The sequence below is a fragment of the Loxodonta africana genome, chromosome 3 (assembly GCF_030014295.1).
Source record: "Loxodonta africana isolate mLoxAfr1 chromosome 3, mLoxAfr1.hap2, whole genome shotgun sequence".
NCBI classification, from domain to species: domain Eukaryota; kingdom Metazoa; phylum Chordata; class Mammalia; order Proboscidea; family Elephantidae; genus Loxodonta; species Loxodonta africana.
In genome coordinates, this window is record NC_087344.1 from 51,764,474 (window position 1) to 51,781,963 (window position 17,490).

The 17,490-nt window shown below is 46.3% G+C and overlaps 1 protein-coding gene across 1 annotated transcript in view; it reads left to right on the plus strand.

The window, feature by feature from the left end:
- Positions 1 to 6,254: 6,254 nt before the first annotated feature.
- LOC100675769 (protein-arginine deiminase type-4) overlaps positions 6,255 to 17,490 on the plus strand; it is a 32,997-nt gene continuing 21,761 nt past the window's right edge. The window contains exons 1-2 of the mRNA XM_023552023.2: positions 6,255 to 6,387; positions 16,514 to 16,694. Of these exons, the coding sequence (XP_023407791.1) occupies positions 6,296 to 6,387; positions 16,514 to 16,694 (273 nt within the window). The 5' untranslated portion in view covers positions 6,255 to 6,295. The remainder of the gene's footprint in view (positions 6,388 to 16,513; positions 16,695 to 17,490) is intronic.

Below are 17,490 nucleotides of genomic sequence, written 5' to 3' on the forward strand. Positions count from 1 at the left end.
AGGTGGATGGACTCAGTGGCTGGAACAATGGGCTCAAGCATAACAACGATTGTGAGGATGGAGCAGGACCAGGCAGTGTTTCGTTCTGTTATGTACGGGGTGGCTATGAATCGGAACCGACTAGATGGGACCTAATGACAACAACAATTGTAAATCCTAATCTCTAACTGTGGTTCAGGAGGCAAGACTAGATTATGTTGTAGAGGATTAGGGTGGGATGTAATACCCTTGCTCAGGTCACATCCCTGATCCAATGTAAAGGGAGTTTCCCTGGGGTGTGGCCTGAACCACTTTTTATCTTACAGGAGATAAAGGAAAGGGAAGTGAGCAGAGAATTGGGGACCTCATACCACCAAGAAAGCAGCGCTATGAGCAGGCTGTGTCCTTTGGGCCTGGAATTCCTGTGTGGAGAAGCTCCTAGTCCAGGGGAAGATCGATGACAAGGACCTTCCTCCGGAGCTGACAGAGAAGGAATGCCTTCCTCTGGAGCTGACACCCTGAATTTGGACTTGTAGCCTACTAGACTGTGAGAGAATAAACTTCAGTTTGTCGAAGCCTTCCACTTGTGGTCCTTCTGTTATTTCAGCAGGAGCTAAGACAGAAGTAGATCACCAGGTTTTTTTCCCGAGGCACCTCTGGGTGAACTCGAACCTCCAACCTCTTAGTTAGCAGCAAAGCATATTAACCATTGTGCCACCTGGGTGTTTAATAACAAACCAAAAAACCAAACCCATTGCTGTTGAGTTGATTCCAACTCATGGAAACCCCACATGTTACAGAGTAGAACTGTTCCATGGGGTGTTCTTTGCAGTAATCTTTATGAAAGCAGATCACTAGGCCTTTCTTCTGCAGAGACACAGGGTGGATTTGAACCGCCAACTTTTAGATTATCAGCTGAGTGCAAACCGTCTGTGCCACCCAGAGACTTCGTTTAATAATCAAAAACCTAGCCAAATCTGTTGCCATCAAGCCAATTTCAACTCCTAGTGACCCTATACGGCAGAGTAGAAATGCCCCATAAATTTTCCAAAGAGTGGCTGGTGAATTCGAACTGCCGACCTTTTGGTTAGCAGCTGAGCTTTTAACCCCTGTGCCACCAGGTCTCTGTTTAATAACGAACCCCCCCAAAACCCAAACCTGTTGCTGTCGATTCTGACTCATAGTGACGTTATAGGACAGAGTAGAACTGCCGCTTAGGGTTTCCAAGGAACGGCTGTGGATTTGAATTGCCAACCTTTTGGTTAGCAGCCAAACACTTAACCACTGCACCACCAGGACTCCCTGATAACCAGGGGGTGTTTAATAGACAGTGCCAGGCACTTAGTAGGCATTCGGTTTGCTGATGAACAGCTAAATGAATGAATCTTACTGAAGGAATGGCTAGGCCATCTATTCTTAACACAACCGCACTACCTTCATTCTTAGAGTCTCTGGGAGTGTTTACGGACCCTGATTTCTTTCCCCAGGATGATACTGGGCCAGTCACGGTGCCTGGACATTAGCTCAGTGCTCAGTGGCCTGGCCCTAAATGCCCAGAGGGCATTGAGCAACCCTCAAAACACCTTCACTTCCTCCTGGTGAGGGGCTGGGCTGGTAGTTCTGCATTTGGCAGGAAAAGGGGCCCCTTCCTCCAGGTTCTGACTTGGGTTCTCAGCCAGTTGCGCACATGGACAGGAGAGGGTCCCCAGCCCCAAGGCCCCCTTGAGGCTCTGAAAGGGTTAATGCCTCCTGAAAGGTAACAGCCATGCTGGGCTCTCAAGGATCCTCTCAGGAGGCTGCCCTCAGAGGACGCACCCATAGGTCAAATGCTGAGCTGCAAACAGCCATGATATTCAGTCACAAGTGTTTAGTGAACACCTACTATGTACCAAGCACTGTTCCAGGCCCTGGGGTGCAACCAAGACACGGAGAATCCAGACTAGCCAGGAGACAGACATTTATATACACACATAGTGACAAACTGGCAAATTTCAAGGGCAAAACCCAAAATGCTCTGTGGGAGAATAGGAGCACCTTTTAGAAGGAGGAATCAGGCACGTCCACTGGAGGAAGCTATGTTGAAGCCGAAATACTTAAATTCGCACTGACAAGCCACTTATCCTTCGCCAGGCACTGTTCAGAAAGCTTTACATGTGTTAGGTCATATAATCCTCATACCAATCCCATGAGGTAAGTATGGTTATCATCTTCATATCACAGACGAGGAAACTGAGGCACGAAGATGAAGGAACTCATCCAGGGTTGCACAACTAGGTGTGCGGAGCCAAGATTTGAACGCAGGCCATCTGGCTACACAGTCTTTGCTCTTAGGCACCATCCCTGCTACCGAGGCATCTCCCAGGACAGGATGGGGGTCATAATGGGGAGACAATACCAGAGAGGGGAGCTGCCCAGGGAGATTCTAAGACCCAGAAGTTCCTGAGCCTTTTCTAGGAACTGAAAGAAGACCTGGTGGTCTGCTGTAAGGGGAGTTAGGGGAGAGAAGGCCCAGGTGAGGATGGAGGCGTCAGCAGCAACGAGATTATGCAAAGATAAATCCACAAAGTCTCTGCAAATAGCCACAGACGTGCATGGTTTGTTAATACATTGCAGCATCGTTTATGATGCTGAAAATTTGCAAACAGGCCCCACATCCAACAGTAGGGAGTATCTGTGTGATGATGAAGTCATCGGAGATGCTGGAGTGGGTGGTACCCCTGCCCACCCCAGAGCCCACTGCCCCTGCCCTGCCCTGCATGGCTGAGTGCAGGTCTGCAGAGAGGCTCTGCCTCAGAAATGCAGCTGCTTCCCCCAAGACTATGGGTGTGCATGTGTGCATGTATGTGTGTGCGTGTGTGTGTGTGTGTGTGCAGAAAGAGGACAGAGGCTCCCCCATGTTATACTTAAAGAAATGTTTATAAACCTGGCTTTCATTGGCTCCTATGGAATAGCAAATAACAAGACCTTGCTCTCTGGGTCCTCCTCTGTCTGGTCACTCCTGCTTGGTCTCTGGTGGAGCACACCAGGGCTCATTCCTTGGACTTCTCTCTTCTCCATCCACACTCATCCCTAGGCGACTTCTCCATGCCGACATCTCAGAGGTTTCGTTTCCAGCATGGTCTTCTGTCTCGAACTCCAGAATCATAGGTCCAATCCCTCTACAGAATGTCTCTGCACTACTCGAATGAACATTTCCCAGTGGACATGGCCAGGACCAACTCCTGATCTCCCCACTGCCCTCAGCCTGCCCTCTGCCAGCCTCCCCCAGCCCAGGTGATGGCAGTTCCATCCTTCCAGGTGCTCAGGCCCTGAACTTTGGAGTCGCCCTGGCTCCTCTCTTTTGCTTTCGCCCACATCCAACCCCTGGAGAAGGACATCATGCTGGGTAAAGTAGAGGGTCAGCGAGAAAGAGGAAGACCCTCAATGAGATGGATTGACACAGTGGCTGCAACAATGGGCTCAAGCATAGCAACAGTTGTGAGGATGGTGCAGGACCAGGCAGTGTTTCGTTCTGTTGTGCACGGGGTCGCTATCAGTGGGAACTGACTTGATGGCACCTAACAACAACAGCAACACCCAACTCACCTGCGAACGCTATTGTCTGTACCTTCACGATATGTCCAGAATCTGACCACTTCTCTTCCTTCCCTGCCACCACCCTGGCCTGAGCCGCTATCATCTCTCCCTGGTCTCCCCACTTCCTCCTCTGCCCCCTATGGTCTACTCTCACACAGCAACCAGAGTGATTGTGTTTAAAGAGGCCAGATCATGTTCTTCCTCTGAACAAAACCCCCCCAAGGCTCCCCATGTCACTTCAAGTAGAAGCCAAAGTCCTTACAAGGCCCCCAAGGCCCTATATGATCTGTTCCCTCATCTGTTCCTGCTGCTCACCCCTCCCTCATCCTCATTCCCCCCCAGTCACAGTGACCTTCTTACTCTTCCTGGAACCCACCAGACATGTCCTTGTCTCAGGACACGCACTGGTTGCACTGGCTGTTCCCTCTACCTGGAACATTCTTTCCCAAATATTCACATTGTCACCTCCCTCAAGTCTTTGCTCAAATGTCACCTACCCTGACCACCCTATTTAAAATTGCAGTCTCCCCTTTACCGTGCATCCCTGATAACCCTAACTCTGCTCCATTTTTCCTTAACTGTGACCTCCTAACATAATGTATAACCCACGTATTATATTTATTGCCTACTGACTGTCTCTTTGCATTAGAAAATAAACTCCATGAAGACAAGGATCTTTGTTTTATTTATTTAATTTGCTGTGTATCCCCAGCACCTGAGAGGGTGCCTGGCAAACAGCAAAAACAAACAAACCCATTGCTGTCAAGTCGATTCCAACTCATGGTGACCTTATAGGACAGAGTAGGACTGCCCCACAGAGCTTCCAAGGAGCTCCTGGTGGCTTCAAACTGCTAGACTTTACCAGGGTTTCCTGGCAAAGAGTAGGTACTCAATAAATATTTGTTGGATTAACAAAATTGCTTTTGGTTTGTCCTCCTTGTGGCTTATCCACGGCCGATGTAAACCCCAAACTGCCATAGGAAAAAAATAAACTACCCAGGAGACCTAAGACTTGGTGGCATTTAAGCCGTCCCCCTTGCTGTGTTACCACGGGAATGTCAAGGCTCCTCTCTGTGCCTGGGTCTCCCCATCTAGAGAATGAGGACTGGATTTGGCGTTCCCTGAGGGTCCTCTTAACTCTGACAATTGACAGCTCCCTCCAGCCACCTTCCATTAGAAGCTCAAACTACCTTGAATTCTATGGCCAGCCAAAGAACTTTCCTTTATTAAGATTTCCTGTGTGCAAGCAGTTGTGTGGACACATCAGGGCAGGAGGTCTGGCCGCATTATCTCTTGGTAAAGAAAATGGGCTTCAAGCGTCGAGAAGGGGGTTTGGAAGCTGGACCCTGCACTTTCTGGGCTGTGGAAACTTAGAGACTTATTTAGCCTCTCTGAGCCTTTATGGCTCGTCTATAAAGTGAGCTTCATGATAGGACCTGCCTCAGAGGCACGTTAGCGTGAAGCTGGATTTGAAATCAGACTTGCCCATTCCCAAAGTCAGACTCTTCTTCACTAAGGCAAACTCTCTGCTTTGAAGCCAAAGCAAACAAAATACAACATCCCCAACCCTCAGAACACTCTACGCCCCTTCCAGGTCCCCGAATACACCCCCCACTGAGTGCTCCCTGTTGGGGCCTGTCCAGCCCTCCTCACCCAACACCCCATTGGCAGACAGAGCCCGACACCAAAGGCCCAGGTGCAACCACAACTCTGTGGCTGAGTGAGTGTTCCCATGGCAGGCGTGATCCCCTCCTGTTCTGTCTAGTCTGACACCCAGAGGCCCCAGCAAGAGGCAGGCATCCTGGAGTGTGCAGGCCAGCTCTCCCATGCACTGGCCATGGAATCTTGGGCAAGCAGTTTTCCTCTCTGAGCCTCAATTTTTCCTTCTGTAAAATGGGTGATAATAATACGTACATATATACTTTGTGCTGCAGTGAGGAGTAGATACAATAAAGTCTGAAAAGCACTCTCGACATGAACCGGCAGCTGAAAAATCTCACACTCTAGAGCCAGACGTCTTTAGTTGAAATCCTGGCTCTAGGGCTTTCTAGCTATGTAGTGTCTCCACACCTCAGTTTCTTCTTCTGTGAAGTGGGAATAATAATGGCACTTGCCTCAGAGAGTTGCTGTGAGGATGAAACAAAGGGATAATAACCGTGCCTACTTCATAAGCTTGTTGTAACGAGTTATTCCAGGCAAAGTGCACAGACAGCTGCCTGGCACATGGGACACACTCAAGAAGGAGGTGCTGTCATGTTGGTACCCAGTCTGGGGAGACTTGTCCCAAGCCTGGCTGGTCTTTGAATGTGTAGCCTGGGCTGTGACCTCTCACCTAAAATCTCCCACCCTCCCTACTTGTATCTCCTTCTTTTCTCTGATGCCCTTGTTTGGTTCAGGGAGGCGAGGTTGGGTGGATCCAGGTGGTCATGGACCCCCAGCTGGGACGGGGCCATGGGTATGAGGGCTTCCTCACTTGGAAGTAAGCCCCCCGGAGCCCTCAATGCTTCCCAGGGCACTGAGTGAGCTAGCTGCCCTGCCCCTGATCCTGGCATTGAACCCCAAGCCTTCTGAGGGGCAGGCCCAGGACAGAGGACAGCTGAGAGCATCCGCCCAGGACGTGAACAGGGAGGGGCTGAGCTGCTGGCCTCCACCACAGGCGCTGACTCATGGCCCCTGCTGGACGGTATAAAGGAACCTGCCCAGAGGCTTCCTGCAGCCGGAGGGAGGAGCTGGCGGGGCAATGGCTCAGGCACCAGTGATCCGTGTGGCCCCAGAGCAGCCCACCCATGGTGTGTGTGTGCTGGGCACTGAGTCTCGGGTCGACGTCTTCAGGTGAGAGGGGGGCTGTGGGCAGGCCTGGGAATGCTGGGCGAGGCTGCCCTGTTGATGCAGGAATGTGTGGTTGGCTCAGGCTTCAGGTGCAAGCTTTGGTAGCCACAACCAGGGGAGCAGCTGGGAGAGATAAGACCTAAGGGGCCCTGGGAGGTGCCCAGGCTCACGGCAGTGGACTCTTTGCCCTGTACGAGTATGAGTTCCTGTGGGCCTCACCACAGAGAATTATTATGAGTCAAACAGGGCCTGTCTTCTCTCACTGTCGAAGCAACAGAAGCTCAGAAAGGGTCTGTGGCTTGCCTAACTTCACACAGCAAGTATGCCCTGGAAGCAAGGCTAGAACCTGGGCCTCCTGAAATGTACCTGGTTCAAGGTACATTTTGTTACCCCACACCACTCAGCAAAGCATAATAGTGTGGGCCTGATGAGATGGCTCTGGCACGGGACAGACCGAGGTGGGGAACCTGGCCCTGCTGTTGGCTAGCTGGGCAACTGAGCCTCATTTCCTCATCTGTGAAATGGGATGATAATACCCAATTCATAGGGTGCTTGTAGGGATTAAACGTGGGAAAAAAAAATGTGAAAACGTTTATTGAGCACTTAGCCAGGGCTAGGTACATGTCAAGTAGTTGTTTTTTCATTCACTCAACAAGAGCCGACTACATGCCAAGCCATGTGCCAGACTCTGGGGAAAACAAGATGGTAAAAGAATGTTCTCAGGGAGTGCATATGGTTGTTATGGTTACAGTTGTTGTCAGTAAAAGTAATGGCAGCCCTGGTTCCTCCATCCCAGCCAGGAACATTTCATTGAAAGTACCACTCACTGCCTGTACCCAGGGAGTGTGAAAACAGCAGCAAATATCTGCATGGCCTCCGAGGGCCACAGAGGGAAACGGGAGAACGAAAAGGTTGAAGAATAAAAGAAAAAGAGCCTGATGTCATTTGAGGCCACAAACTGCTCTGAGGATGAGATGCTTGGTGGTGGATACAGAGGAAATGAAAGGGGCCGGAGCTAGCCCAGGCCCCTGGCAGCATTACCAGGCTAGCTCTCTACCCTACATGAGGCCGGGCAGCACTGAGCAGCAGTGGGCTAAGGTCACAAGTGCTTCTTCTGGCTCTGGAGATGGGGGCAGAGAGATGGCCAGGGATGGGCCAAGAGGGAGGCACTGCCCACTTCTCCCCAGAAAGAAGGGGAACCCCACAGTTCACAGGTGCCTCAAAATCCTCTTTTCTCCTCCTCCAGATGGCCATGAGCCCTGTCAATTCTATCCCCTAAATATCTCTCATAAGAATAGCTAATATTTACATTGTATTTCCTACATATAACTCGTTCAACCCTAACCCTAACCCTAACCCTAACCCCCTGCCCTGTCTCCTGGGCTACCAACTATGGGTGCATTTCAGTGGGGTGCTCTGGTAGAAGAAGAGGTTCTAGATGAGATCCCAATTCCACCACTCCTGAGCTGTGTGACCAGGTGACCGTGGTCAGGGTGCCTTGGGGCCTCAGTTTTCTTATCTGTAAAATGGGGAGAGTGGTGCCTGCTTTGGAATGCTGCCGTGAATGTTCAATGAAGCAACACGTCTAAAGGGCCAGCACATAGTTGCCCTCAACCAACAGTGCATACGTTCTCTCCAGCCTCAGTTTCTTCATCTATAAAAAGAAACAATAAAGGTACCTTCATCACAGAGTTGTCATGGAGCTGTACATAAAGTAGTTTACACAGTGCCTAGCACAGAATATATAATAAATGGCAGCTATGGCTATGGGGCAGTTCTGCTCTGTCCTATAGGGTCACTGTGAGTCAAAATTGACTCGACGACAACGGGTTTGGTTTTTTTTTTTTAACTGCAATGACTGGAGTCCTGGTGGCACAGTGGCTAAGCATTCGGTTACTAACCAAAAGATCTGCAGTTCGAGTCCACCAGTCACTCCTTGGAAACCCTGTGGGGCAGTTCTCTGTCCTTAGAGTCACTGAGTCAGAATCACCTTGATGGCAATGGATTTGGTTTTTATTTTGGGTTGCAATGATTGGAGTCCCTGGGTGGTGCAAACAGTTAACATACTCAGCTGCTAACCAGAAGGTTGGAGGATCGAGTCTACCCAAAGATACTTCCAAAGAAAGGCCTGTTGATCTACTTCAGAAAAATCAGCCAGTGGAAACCCTGTGGTTGTAGGAATTGTTGAATGGGAAATTGTTTTTCTGTATATTCTTTCACCAAAAATACAATAAGACATTAAAAAAAAAAAACAAAACCAAAACCCTACGGAGCACAGTTCTGTTCTGACTTACATAGGGTCACCATCAGTAGGAACCAACTCAACCACAACTATGTTTTGTTTTGTTTTTTCTAAACTGGTTTATGGCCATGATTGTTTCTGTCACTCGTAATACATCACGGTGTCTGTTACAGGAATTCATGCTTTCTTGTCCATGCTTACTCGGGTCGTAAGTGGCGGGAATAAGATTCAAACCCAGGTCTGCCTGGTTCCTGCTTGTCTCCACAGCCCCTCTAATCCGGACCCCAACTTCCCTTATCCCCACCTACTCCAGGGACTTGCCAAGACAGCCCTGAATTATTCAAGGGATCTTCAAGACTCTTACTTCCTGTCTCTCCCAGCTCCACGTTTCTTTTGCGCGGCTCTGAGCCTTCTCTTCCACCGACATTTCGATCGTGCCACTCCCTTTCGCCAGAACCTACCCCGGCTCCCCGTTGCCCACCATATTGAATCTCAACTCCTGTTGGCCTGAATGCTTTGATTCTCTGCTTCTGCTCCCTGCTCCACTGCCTCCCTGCTTCATTACCTCTCGGTCCCTCAAGTAAGACTAATGCATTCCTCTCCTCCAGCCCAGGAAGTCTATTGACTCCAGGCTGATTTCTCCCAACTCTGTGGCTTTAAATAGCAATAACAACCCATACCTAGGTGTGGTGCTCTCTTTATCCCACCCTGTGTGTCACTTCATATTTCCCTCAGACTCCAGTCAAGTTCAAGGTAATGCAACAAACTTGTATCAGCATCTTCTAGGGCAGAGTTCTCACAATCCTGCATGCATCAGAATCAAGTGGAATGCTCCTTTAAACCAGGGCTTAGAACCAGTTCGATCAGGTTGGAACCCCGGCTGAGAACTTGCATTTCTAACAAGTTTCCAGGCAATGCTAAAGATGCTGGTTAGGAACCAATTCTGAGAACCATTAGTAGAGCAGTGGTTCTCAAAATTTGTCATACCTAAGAATCACCTGGGGGTCTTGTTAAAATACAGATTCCGATTCAGTATATCTGGGGTGGAAATGCAAATTCTCAGCAGGTGCTGGAACTGGAATGAACCAGTTTGAAGCCCTGGCTAAAACACAGATTGCTGGGACTCAGCTCCACAGTTTCTGATTCAGTAGGTCTTGGTGGGACTCCAATTCCCAGGTGACGCTGATGCTGCTGCTCTGGGGACCAAGCTTTGGGAACCACTGAGCTCTGGTTTAAGAGCTCAGGCTGTTCACCAAAAGGTCTGCAGTTTGAATCCACCATCTGCTCCTTGAAAACCATATGGGGCAGTTCTACTCTGTCCTATAGGGTATCTATGAGTCGGAATCAACTCGACAGCAAAGGGTTTGAATTTTTTTTCTTTGATTTTGGCCTGCGGAAGAGCACAGTGCTGGTACAGCAGAGTGGGGGCGAGTGCAGACAAGGAAGGCAGCCACAGTATGATGGACATGACCTCAGGCTTGGCTGCAGGCAGGCCCAGACCTGCCATTATCAGCCGTGTGGCCTGGGCAAGTCACTTCGCCCGTCTGAGTCTCGGTTTCCTCATCTGTAAAGTAGGAGTAACGACACCCCCCCCATAGGGTGGCTGTGAAAATAGAAGTTAATGGTCACATTGAGAAAGGTGACCAGCTGGCCACATGCTGCAGGCTTCACCTTAGTGAGAGTCAGAACTCGGGCAATGCCATGCTTATGACACATTGGCAGTGTCAACACAGGTGACAAAGATTCCAACTGCCGGAATTCCTGAAGGGAGAAGGCAGAGGACACTGTGGCTGCTGGTTGGAAGCTAATGTTTTAATTAGACTTCCCCATGACTTTTCTGATTTTAGCTAAGAATAAACTTTTCTATATTGTCATCTTTTGCTGTTCATATCCTCATGACAGGCAAACATTGGCATGGCTGACTTTTAAAAATTTTCTAGAACATGTCACTTGCTTTTTCTTTTTTCTTATGAGGGAATTGGTTTTGGTTCCAGTGGTTTTTAATTACCGGCCACCTTTCAGGAACCAAGGCATCATGTCAGTTGAGAGCAGGACTTTCTGAAAGGTGGAGAGAGAGAACTGCTGTCGAGAGAAGCACAGAGAGCAAGGGTGTATGAGTTTCCTATGGCTTCTATAACAAATTACTACAAACCTGGTGGCTTAAAACAACACAAATGTATTATCTTAACGTTTGGAGATCAAAAGTCTGAAAATGAGCTTCACAGAGGTATTGGCAGGGCTGCGTTCCTTCTGGAGACGCTAAGGAGAACCCATTCCTTACCTTTTCCAGCTTCTAGAGGCCACCCACATTCCTTGGCTGATGGTTCCTTCCATCAATCACATTCCAATCTCTGCTTCCACCATTGCATCTCCTTCTCTGACTCTGAGCTTCTTTCCTCCCTCTTATAAGGACCGTTGCGATCACACTGAACCGACCTCTGATAATCCAGGACAATGTCCTCATCAAAGGGCTGGGTTGGATCCTGAGAAAAGGAAATGAGAGCAGAATAGCATTCCACGTGAAGAACAGACAATAAGCAAAGGCTGCAAGATGAAAGCGTTTCAGCAGGTGTGGGGAACTGTGAGTGAACCTACCTGATGGCAGAGTGAGGAAAACGTGGTGGGGGACAGTGGAAATACAGGAGGCTCTTGGACCAAGTCCGCCCCCTTCAAGAAGCAACATGCCTAGAGCTAAGCTTCGGCAAGCGACTCTGCTTCTACGTGCCTCAATTTCCTCTTCTGTAAAATGGAGATAATAATATACCTACAGGGTATAGGGTGGTGATGGGAACTGAATAAGTTAATTCATGAAAAGAACTTGAACACTGCCTGGCACAAAGAAATAAATCAATGCTCTATACGTGTTCATTTGTTAAAATTTAAGAACTTGAAATTGACTTTATGCTGACAGAATGAGGGTCCAAGCCAGGGAGGACAGCAGACGAAATAAAATCAGGGGAAGGGAGGGGAAAAAAAAGTGTGAGGAAAAGAGTTTTTCTTTTTTATCTACTTTGGCTTTCTTTGGTTCTTCAGAACATACTTTAAAAACTTCTCCCCTGAAGGCAAAACATTAAAATATTAGTAATTGTCTCTAGGTGGCAAGACCCCATTTTCTTCTAGGAAAGGGTTTTGTCCTGTAGTAGTTGTCTGGGAGGTAGTGGCTCAGTGGTAGAATTCTCTCATCTTCCATGCAGGAGACTCAGTTACGATTCCAGCCAGTGCACCTCATGGCAGCCACCACCTGTCTGTCATTGGAGGCCTGCATGCTGCTATGATGCTGAACAGGCTTTAGTGGAGCTTCCAGACTGGATGGATTAGGAAGAAAGGCCTGGCAATCTACCTCCAAAAATCAGCCAATGAAAAACCCTGCAGATCACAAAGGTCCAGTCCACAACGGATCGTGCATATGGCAGAGGACTCTGCAGTGTTTTTCATTCCTTTGTGCATGGGGCCCCCATAAGCCACCTTACTAAGTCCTTACTATTTCTTTTTTTTCTTTTGTCTGTAGATTCTTCTAGGTTTTGCAGACAATCATACTATCTGCAAATATTGGCCATTTTTCTTACTTCTCAATCTATACCTTTTCTTTTTCTTCTCTTGCTGGAGGAGCTGGAATCTGCTGTACACTGTTGAAACCGTGGTGATCATGGGCATCCTTGTCATGTCCCTGACCTTAAGGGAAGGTTTACAAAATTTCTCTATTACCTGTGATGCTTTCTGTGGGTTTCTTGTTTACCTTTATCAACTACTTACAAAATATCTGCTTTATCTGTAGTGATGGCTTTTCCTGTATTCCTCATTCTTTTTTCTTGATCAGCCTTGCCAGACATATGTCAGTTTTGTTAGTTTGTTCTAAGAACCAACTTTTGGCTTTGTTGATTTAGTTGTTTCTAGTTTTTTTAGTTCATAGATTTCTGCTATATTTATTTTCTTTATTTGGGGAGGTTACACCCTGTTTTCTTAACTTTTGGTCTTTTAAAAAAATACATAAGCATTTAAGGCACAAAGTACCACTTTTACACCCCCTCATTTGATTTCTAAGTATTATTATTTAATCTCCATTATTAAGTTTCCTTTGGTTTATGAGTTATTTACAAGCTTGGTTTTTAAAATTCCAAATGTATGGTAAAGGGGTTTGAAAAATATACTTTCTGTTAACGAATTCCAACTTAGTTATGTTGTGATCAAAGAATATGCTACCTATTCTATCTGTTACCTGTTCTTTAATGTTTGTTGAAATTTACCTTTTGGCCAAGTTTGGGTCAATATTTTAAATGATCCATGTATGCCTTGCCTTGGAAAATATATTTTATAACTTTCTTGTATATAGACAGCATTTGTTTAGATTTACCAAAATATTTACCATTTTATTTGCTCACAAATTTTCTTTTTACTTCATACCATATTTCTGGAGTCAGAAATCTTCTTCCTAAAGTATGTCTTTAGAAGTTGCTTTGGTAAAAGTCTGTTGGTTTTAAAATATCAAATTTTGCTCATCTGAAATGTCTTTATTAAAAGTTTTGGTGGGTTCACAATTCTAGATTAATAATCAGTTTTTCAAACTACTTTGAAGATACCATTCAACTGTCTCCTGAATTTCATTGTTGCTGTTCAGAAGCCTTCTTTCAACCTAATCGATATTCCTTTATAGATTATCTGACTCTTCCTTCTAGATTCCTTTAAGATCTTCTTTTCGTCTTTGGTGTTCTTTAGTTTAACTACTCTGTGTGTGTGTGTGTGTGTGTGTGTGTGTGCATGCACACGTGTGCACATGTGCATGCACAGAGAAGGGATTCCTTAGATATTTCCCTTACTCCTTATGATCTAAGCAATGGCTTGAAAAGCATATTGTATTCATGATTCAGTTATTTTTTAAGACAAATGTCCTTCAGAGTATCTGGTCTGCCATAACCCCAGAAGTAGAAGTCTGCGTGATTCTTCATTTGTGTACAGCCCTGTGTGTGCATTTGTGTGGGTGTAAAGCTTCAACCTACTGAAGACGAATGACGTCGCATTCATCATCAAAAAGAACATTTCAAGATCTATCCTGAAGTACAACGCTGTTAGTGATAGGATGATATCATATCCCTACAAGGAAGGCCAGTTAATATGACTGTTATTCAAATTTACCCACCAATCACTAACGCTAAAGATGAGGAAATTGAAGGTTTTTACCAATTTCTGCAGTCTAAAATTGATCAAACATGCAATCAGGATGCATTGATAATTAGTGGTGACTGGAACATGGAAGCTGGAAACAAAGAACGATCAGTAGTTGGAAATTTTGGCCCTGGTGACAGAAACAATCCTGGAGATAGCATGGTAGAATTTTGCAAGACAAATGACTTCTTCATTGCAAATGTCTCTTTTTAATCAACATAAATGGTGACTGTACACGTGGACCTCACCAGTTGGAATACATAGGAATCAAATAGACTGCATCTGTGAAAGAGACAATGGAAAAGCTCAATATCATTAGTCAGAACAAGGCAAGGGGTGACTGAGGAACAGACCATTAATTGCTCATATGCAAGTTCAAGTCGAAGCTGAAGAAAATTAAAACAAGTCCATTAGAGCCAAAATGCAACCTTGAGTTTCCACCTGAATTTGGAGGCCAATCTCAAGAATAGATTTGATGCATTAAACACTGATGACTGAAGACTAGATGAGTTATGAAATGACATCAAGGACATCACACATGAAGAAGGCAAAAAAGACAGGAAGGAAAGAAAATGCCAAAATGGGTACCAGAAGAAACTCTGAAACTTTCTCTCAAATGTAGAGTAGCTAAAGCGACTGGAAGAAATAATGAAGTGAAAGAGCTGAACAGAAGATTTCAAAAGACAGCTTGAGAAGACAAAGTAAAGTATTATAATGAAGTGTACAAAGACCTGGAGTTAGAAATCCAAAAGGGAAGAACACACTCAGAATTTCTCAAGCTGAAAGAACTGAAGAAAAAATTGAAGCCTCGAGTTGCAATATCAAAGGGGTCTATGGGCAAAATATTGAACGATGCGGGAACCATCAAAAGAAGATGGAAGGAATACACACAGTTGCTGTACCAAAAATAATTGGTTGACATTCAACTATTTCATGTGATCAAGAACGAATGGTATTGAAGGAAGAAGTCCAAGCTGCACTGAAGGCATTGGTGAAAAACAAGGCTCCAGGAATTGACAGAATACCAACTGAGATGCTTCAACAAATGGATGCAGCACTGGAGGTGCTCACTTGTTTTTGTTAAGAAATTTGGCCAATCGACTGGAAGAGATCCATATTTGTGGATTCCATAGAAAGGTGATCCAACAGAATGCAGAAATTATCCAACAGTATCTGTATTATCACATGCAAGTAAAATTTTGTGGAAGATAGTTCAAAAACAGTTGCAGTGGTACATTGACAGGGAACCACCAGAAGAAATTCAAGCTGGATTCAGAAGAGGGTGTGAAATGAGGGATATCATGATGTCAGATGGAGCTTGGCTGAAAGCAGAGAATACCAGAAAGATGTTTACCTGTGTTTTATGGACTACGCAAAGGCATTTGACAGTGTGGATCATAACAAATTATGGTTAATATTGCGAAGAATGGGAATTCCAGAGCATTTAATTGTGCTCATGCGGAAACTGTACATAGACCAAGGGAGAGTCATTTGAACAGAACAAGGGGATACTGCGTGGTTTAAAATCAGGAAAGGAGTGTGTCACGGTTGTATCCTTTCACCATACCTATTCCATCTGCACGCTGAGAAATAATTTGAGAGGTACAACTTTATGAAGAAGAATGCAGCATCAGGACTGGAGGAAGACTCACTAATAATCTGTGATATGCAGATGATACAACCTTGCTTGCTGAAAGTGAAGAGGACTTGAAGAACTTACTGATGAAGACCAAAGACCACAGCCTTCAGCATGGATTACACCTCAACATAAAGAAAACATTAATCCTCACAAGTGGACCAATAAGAAATATTATGATAAATGGAAAAGACTGAAATTGTCAAGGACTTAATTTTCCTTGGATTCATAATCAATGCCCATGGAAGTAGCAGTCAAGAAATCAAATGACGTATTACTTGGGCAAAGATACTGTAAAACATGCTTTAAAATGTTAAAAAGCAAAGATGTCACTTAGAAGACTAAATTGTTCCTGACCCAAGCCATGATATTTTCAATTGCCTCATATGCATGGGAAAGCTGGACAATGAATAAGGAAGGCCGAAGAAGAATTGATGCCTTTGAATTATGGTATTGGCAAAGATTGTTGAATATAGCATGGACTTCCAGAAGAACGAACAAATCTGTGTTGGAAGAAGTACAGTCAGAGTGCTCCTTGGAACCAAGAATGGCAAGACTTCGTCTCGCTCACTTTGGACATGTTATCAGGAAGGACCAGTCCCTGGAGAAGGACATCATGCTTGGTAAGGTAGATGTTCAGCAAAAAAGACGAAGACCCTCGTCAAGGTGGATTGACACAGTGGCTGCTACGACTGGCTTAAGCATAGCAACAATTGTGAGGATGGCGCAGGGCCGGGCAGTGTTTGATTCTGTTGTACGCAGTGTCGCTACGAGTCTGAACTGACTCAGTGGGCACCTAACAACAGCAACAACTAACCTCTGGGTGTACCCATCACTCTATGCATACGTCCAGCTGTGTGTGGGTGATGTGCACGTCTCTGTTACTTTCCTAATTCAAATATAAGCCCTTCAGGTCAGGAGCTTCTCTTTCTCTATCTCCCGACAACCTCACGATACTCCCAGATCAAGCGCGCACTGGCTGCCACTTGGTGTTTACACCTGTCAGAAAAAGGTGGAATGCTGAAAAGAGTAGGATGGGCCAGACCCTTCCTCACTGGGTCTCTCTGTCTCTCCCTGTTTCTCTTCCACAGCTCTGCCCCCAAGGGCTGCACGTCCTTCAGCATCAGTGCCTCCCCAGAAGTGGTCGTGAATGTTGCCCACGTCCGTCCAGTCAAGAAGAAGCCCACAGGTTCTTCCACATGGCCCCTGGGCCCTAGGCTGGAGGTGACCATGACAATGAAGGCTCCTAGCAATAGTACAGATGACCAGAAGGTGAGTGTGGCTGCTGTGGGGTGGGATGTATGGATGGAGGTCAGCAGGGCAGGAGCTACTTACAGCCTGTCCTGCCTGGATCCACAGCCCTGGCAGAGCCTCCTTCCCTCTGGTAAAGCTCACGATGGCTTCTTCCAGCCATTGCATCGTCGTAGACAACACTGTGGGGATACCAGGGGGTTATGGATACCAGGGCTTGGATTAAATTCATTTATTCAGCAAATGTTTAGTAAGAACTGACTGCATGCCAGGCACTGCTAGGCACTGGGATAGAAATAGACAAGACAGACGAAGTCTCAGCCCTCATGAGGCTTACAACCCATGAGTGAGGGCAGCAGATAATAATTAGGGAAATAAACAAGAATTACAAATGGCGGTGAGTGCTATGAAGGCCACAGGCAGGAAGCCCCAGGGAACTCTGCTCCATGCCTCCTGTATCAGCTTTCTGTGGCTGCTTTAACAAGTTACCACAAACTGTTGGCTTAAAACAACAAAAATGTATTATCTCACAGTTGTAGAAGCCAAAACTCCAAAATTAAGATGTCAACAGGGCCACACTCTCTCTGGAGGCTCTAGGGGAGACTCGGTTCCTTGCCTCTTTCAGCTTCTGCTGGTGGTTGGCATTCCTTGGCTTATGGCTGCATCGCTCTAATCTCTGCCTCCACGGTCACATTGTTCTTCCCGTTTCTGTGTGGTCTCTCCCCGCCTCAGTCCTATAAGGACATTTGCCATTATAAGGGCATATTTCTAGGGCTCACCTTCATAATCCAGGATGAGCGCCTCATCTCAAGATTCT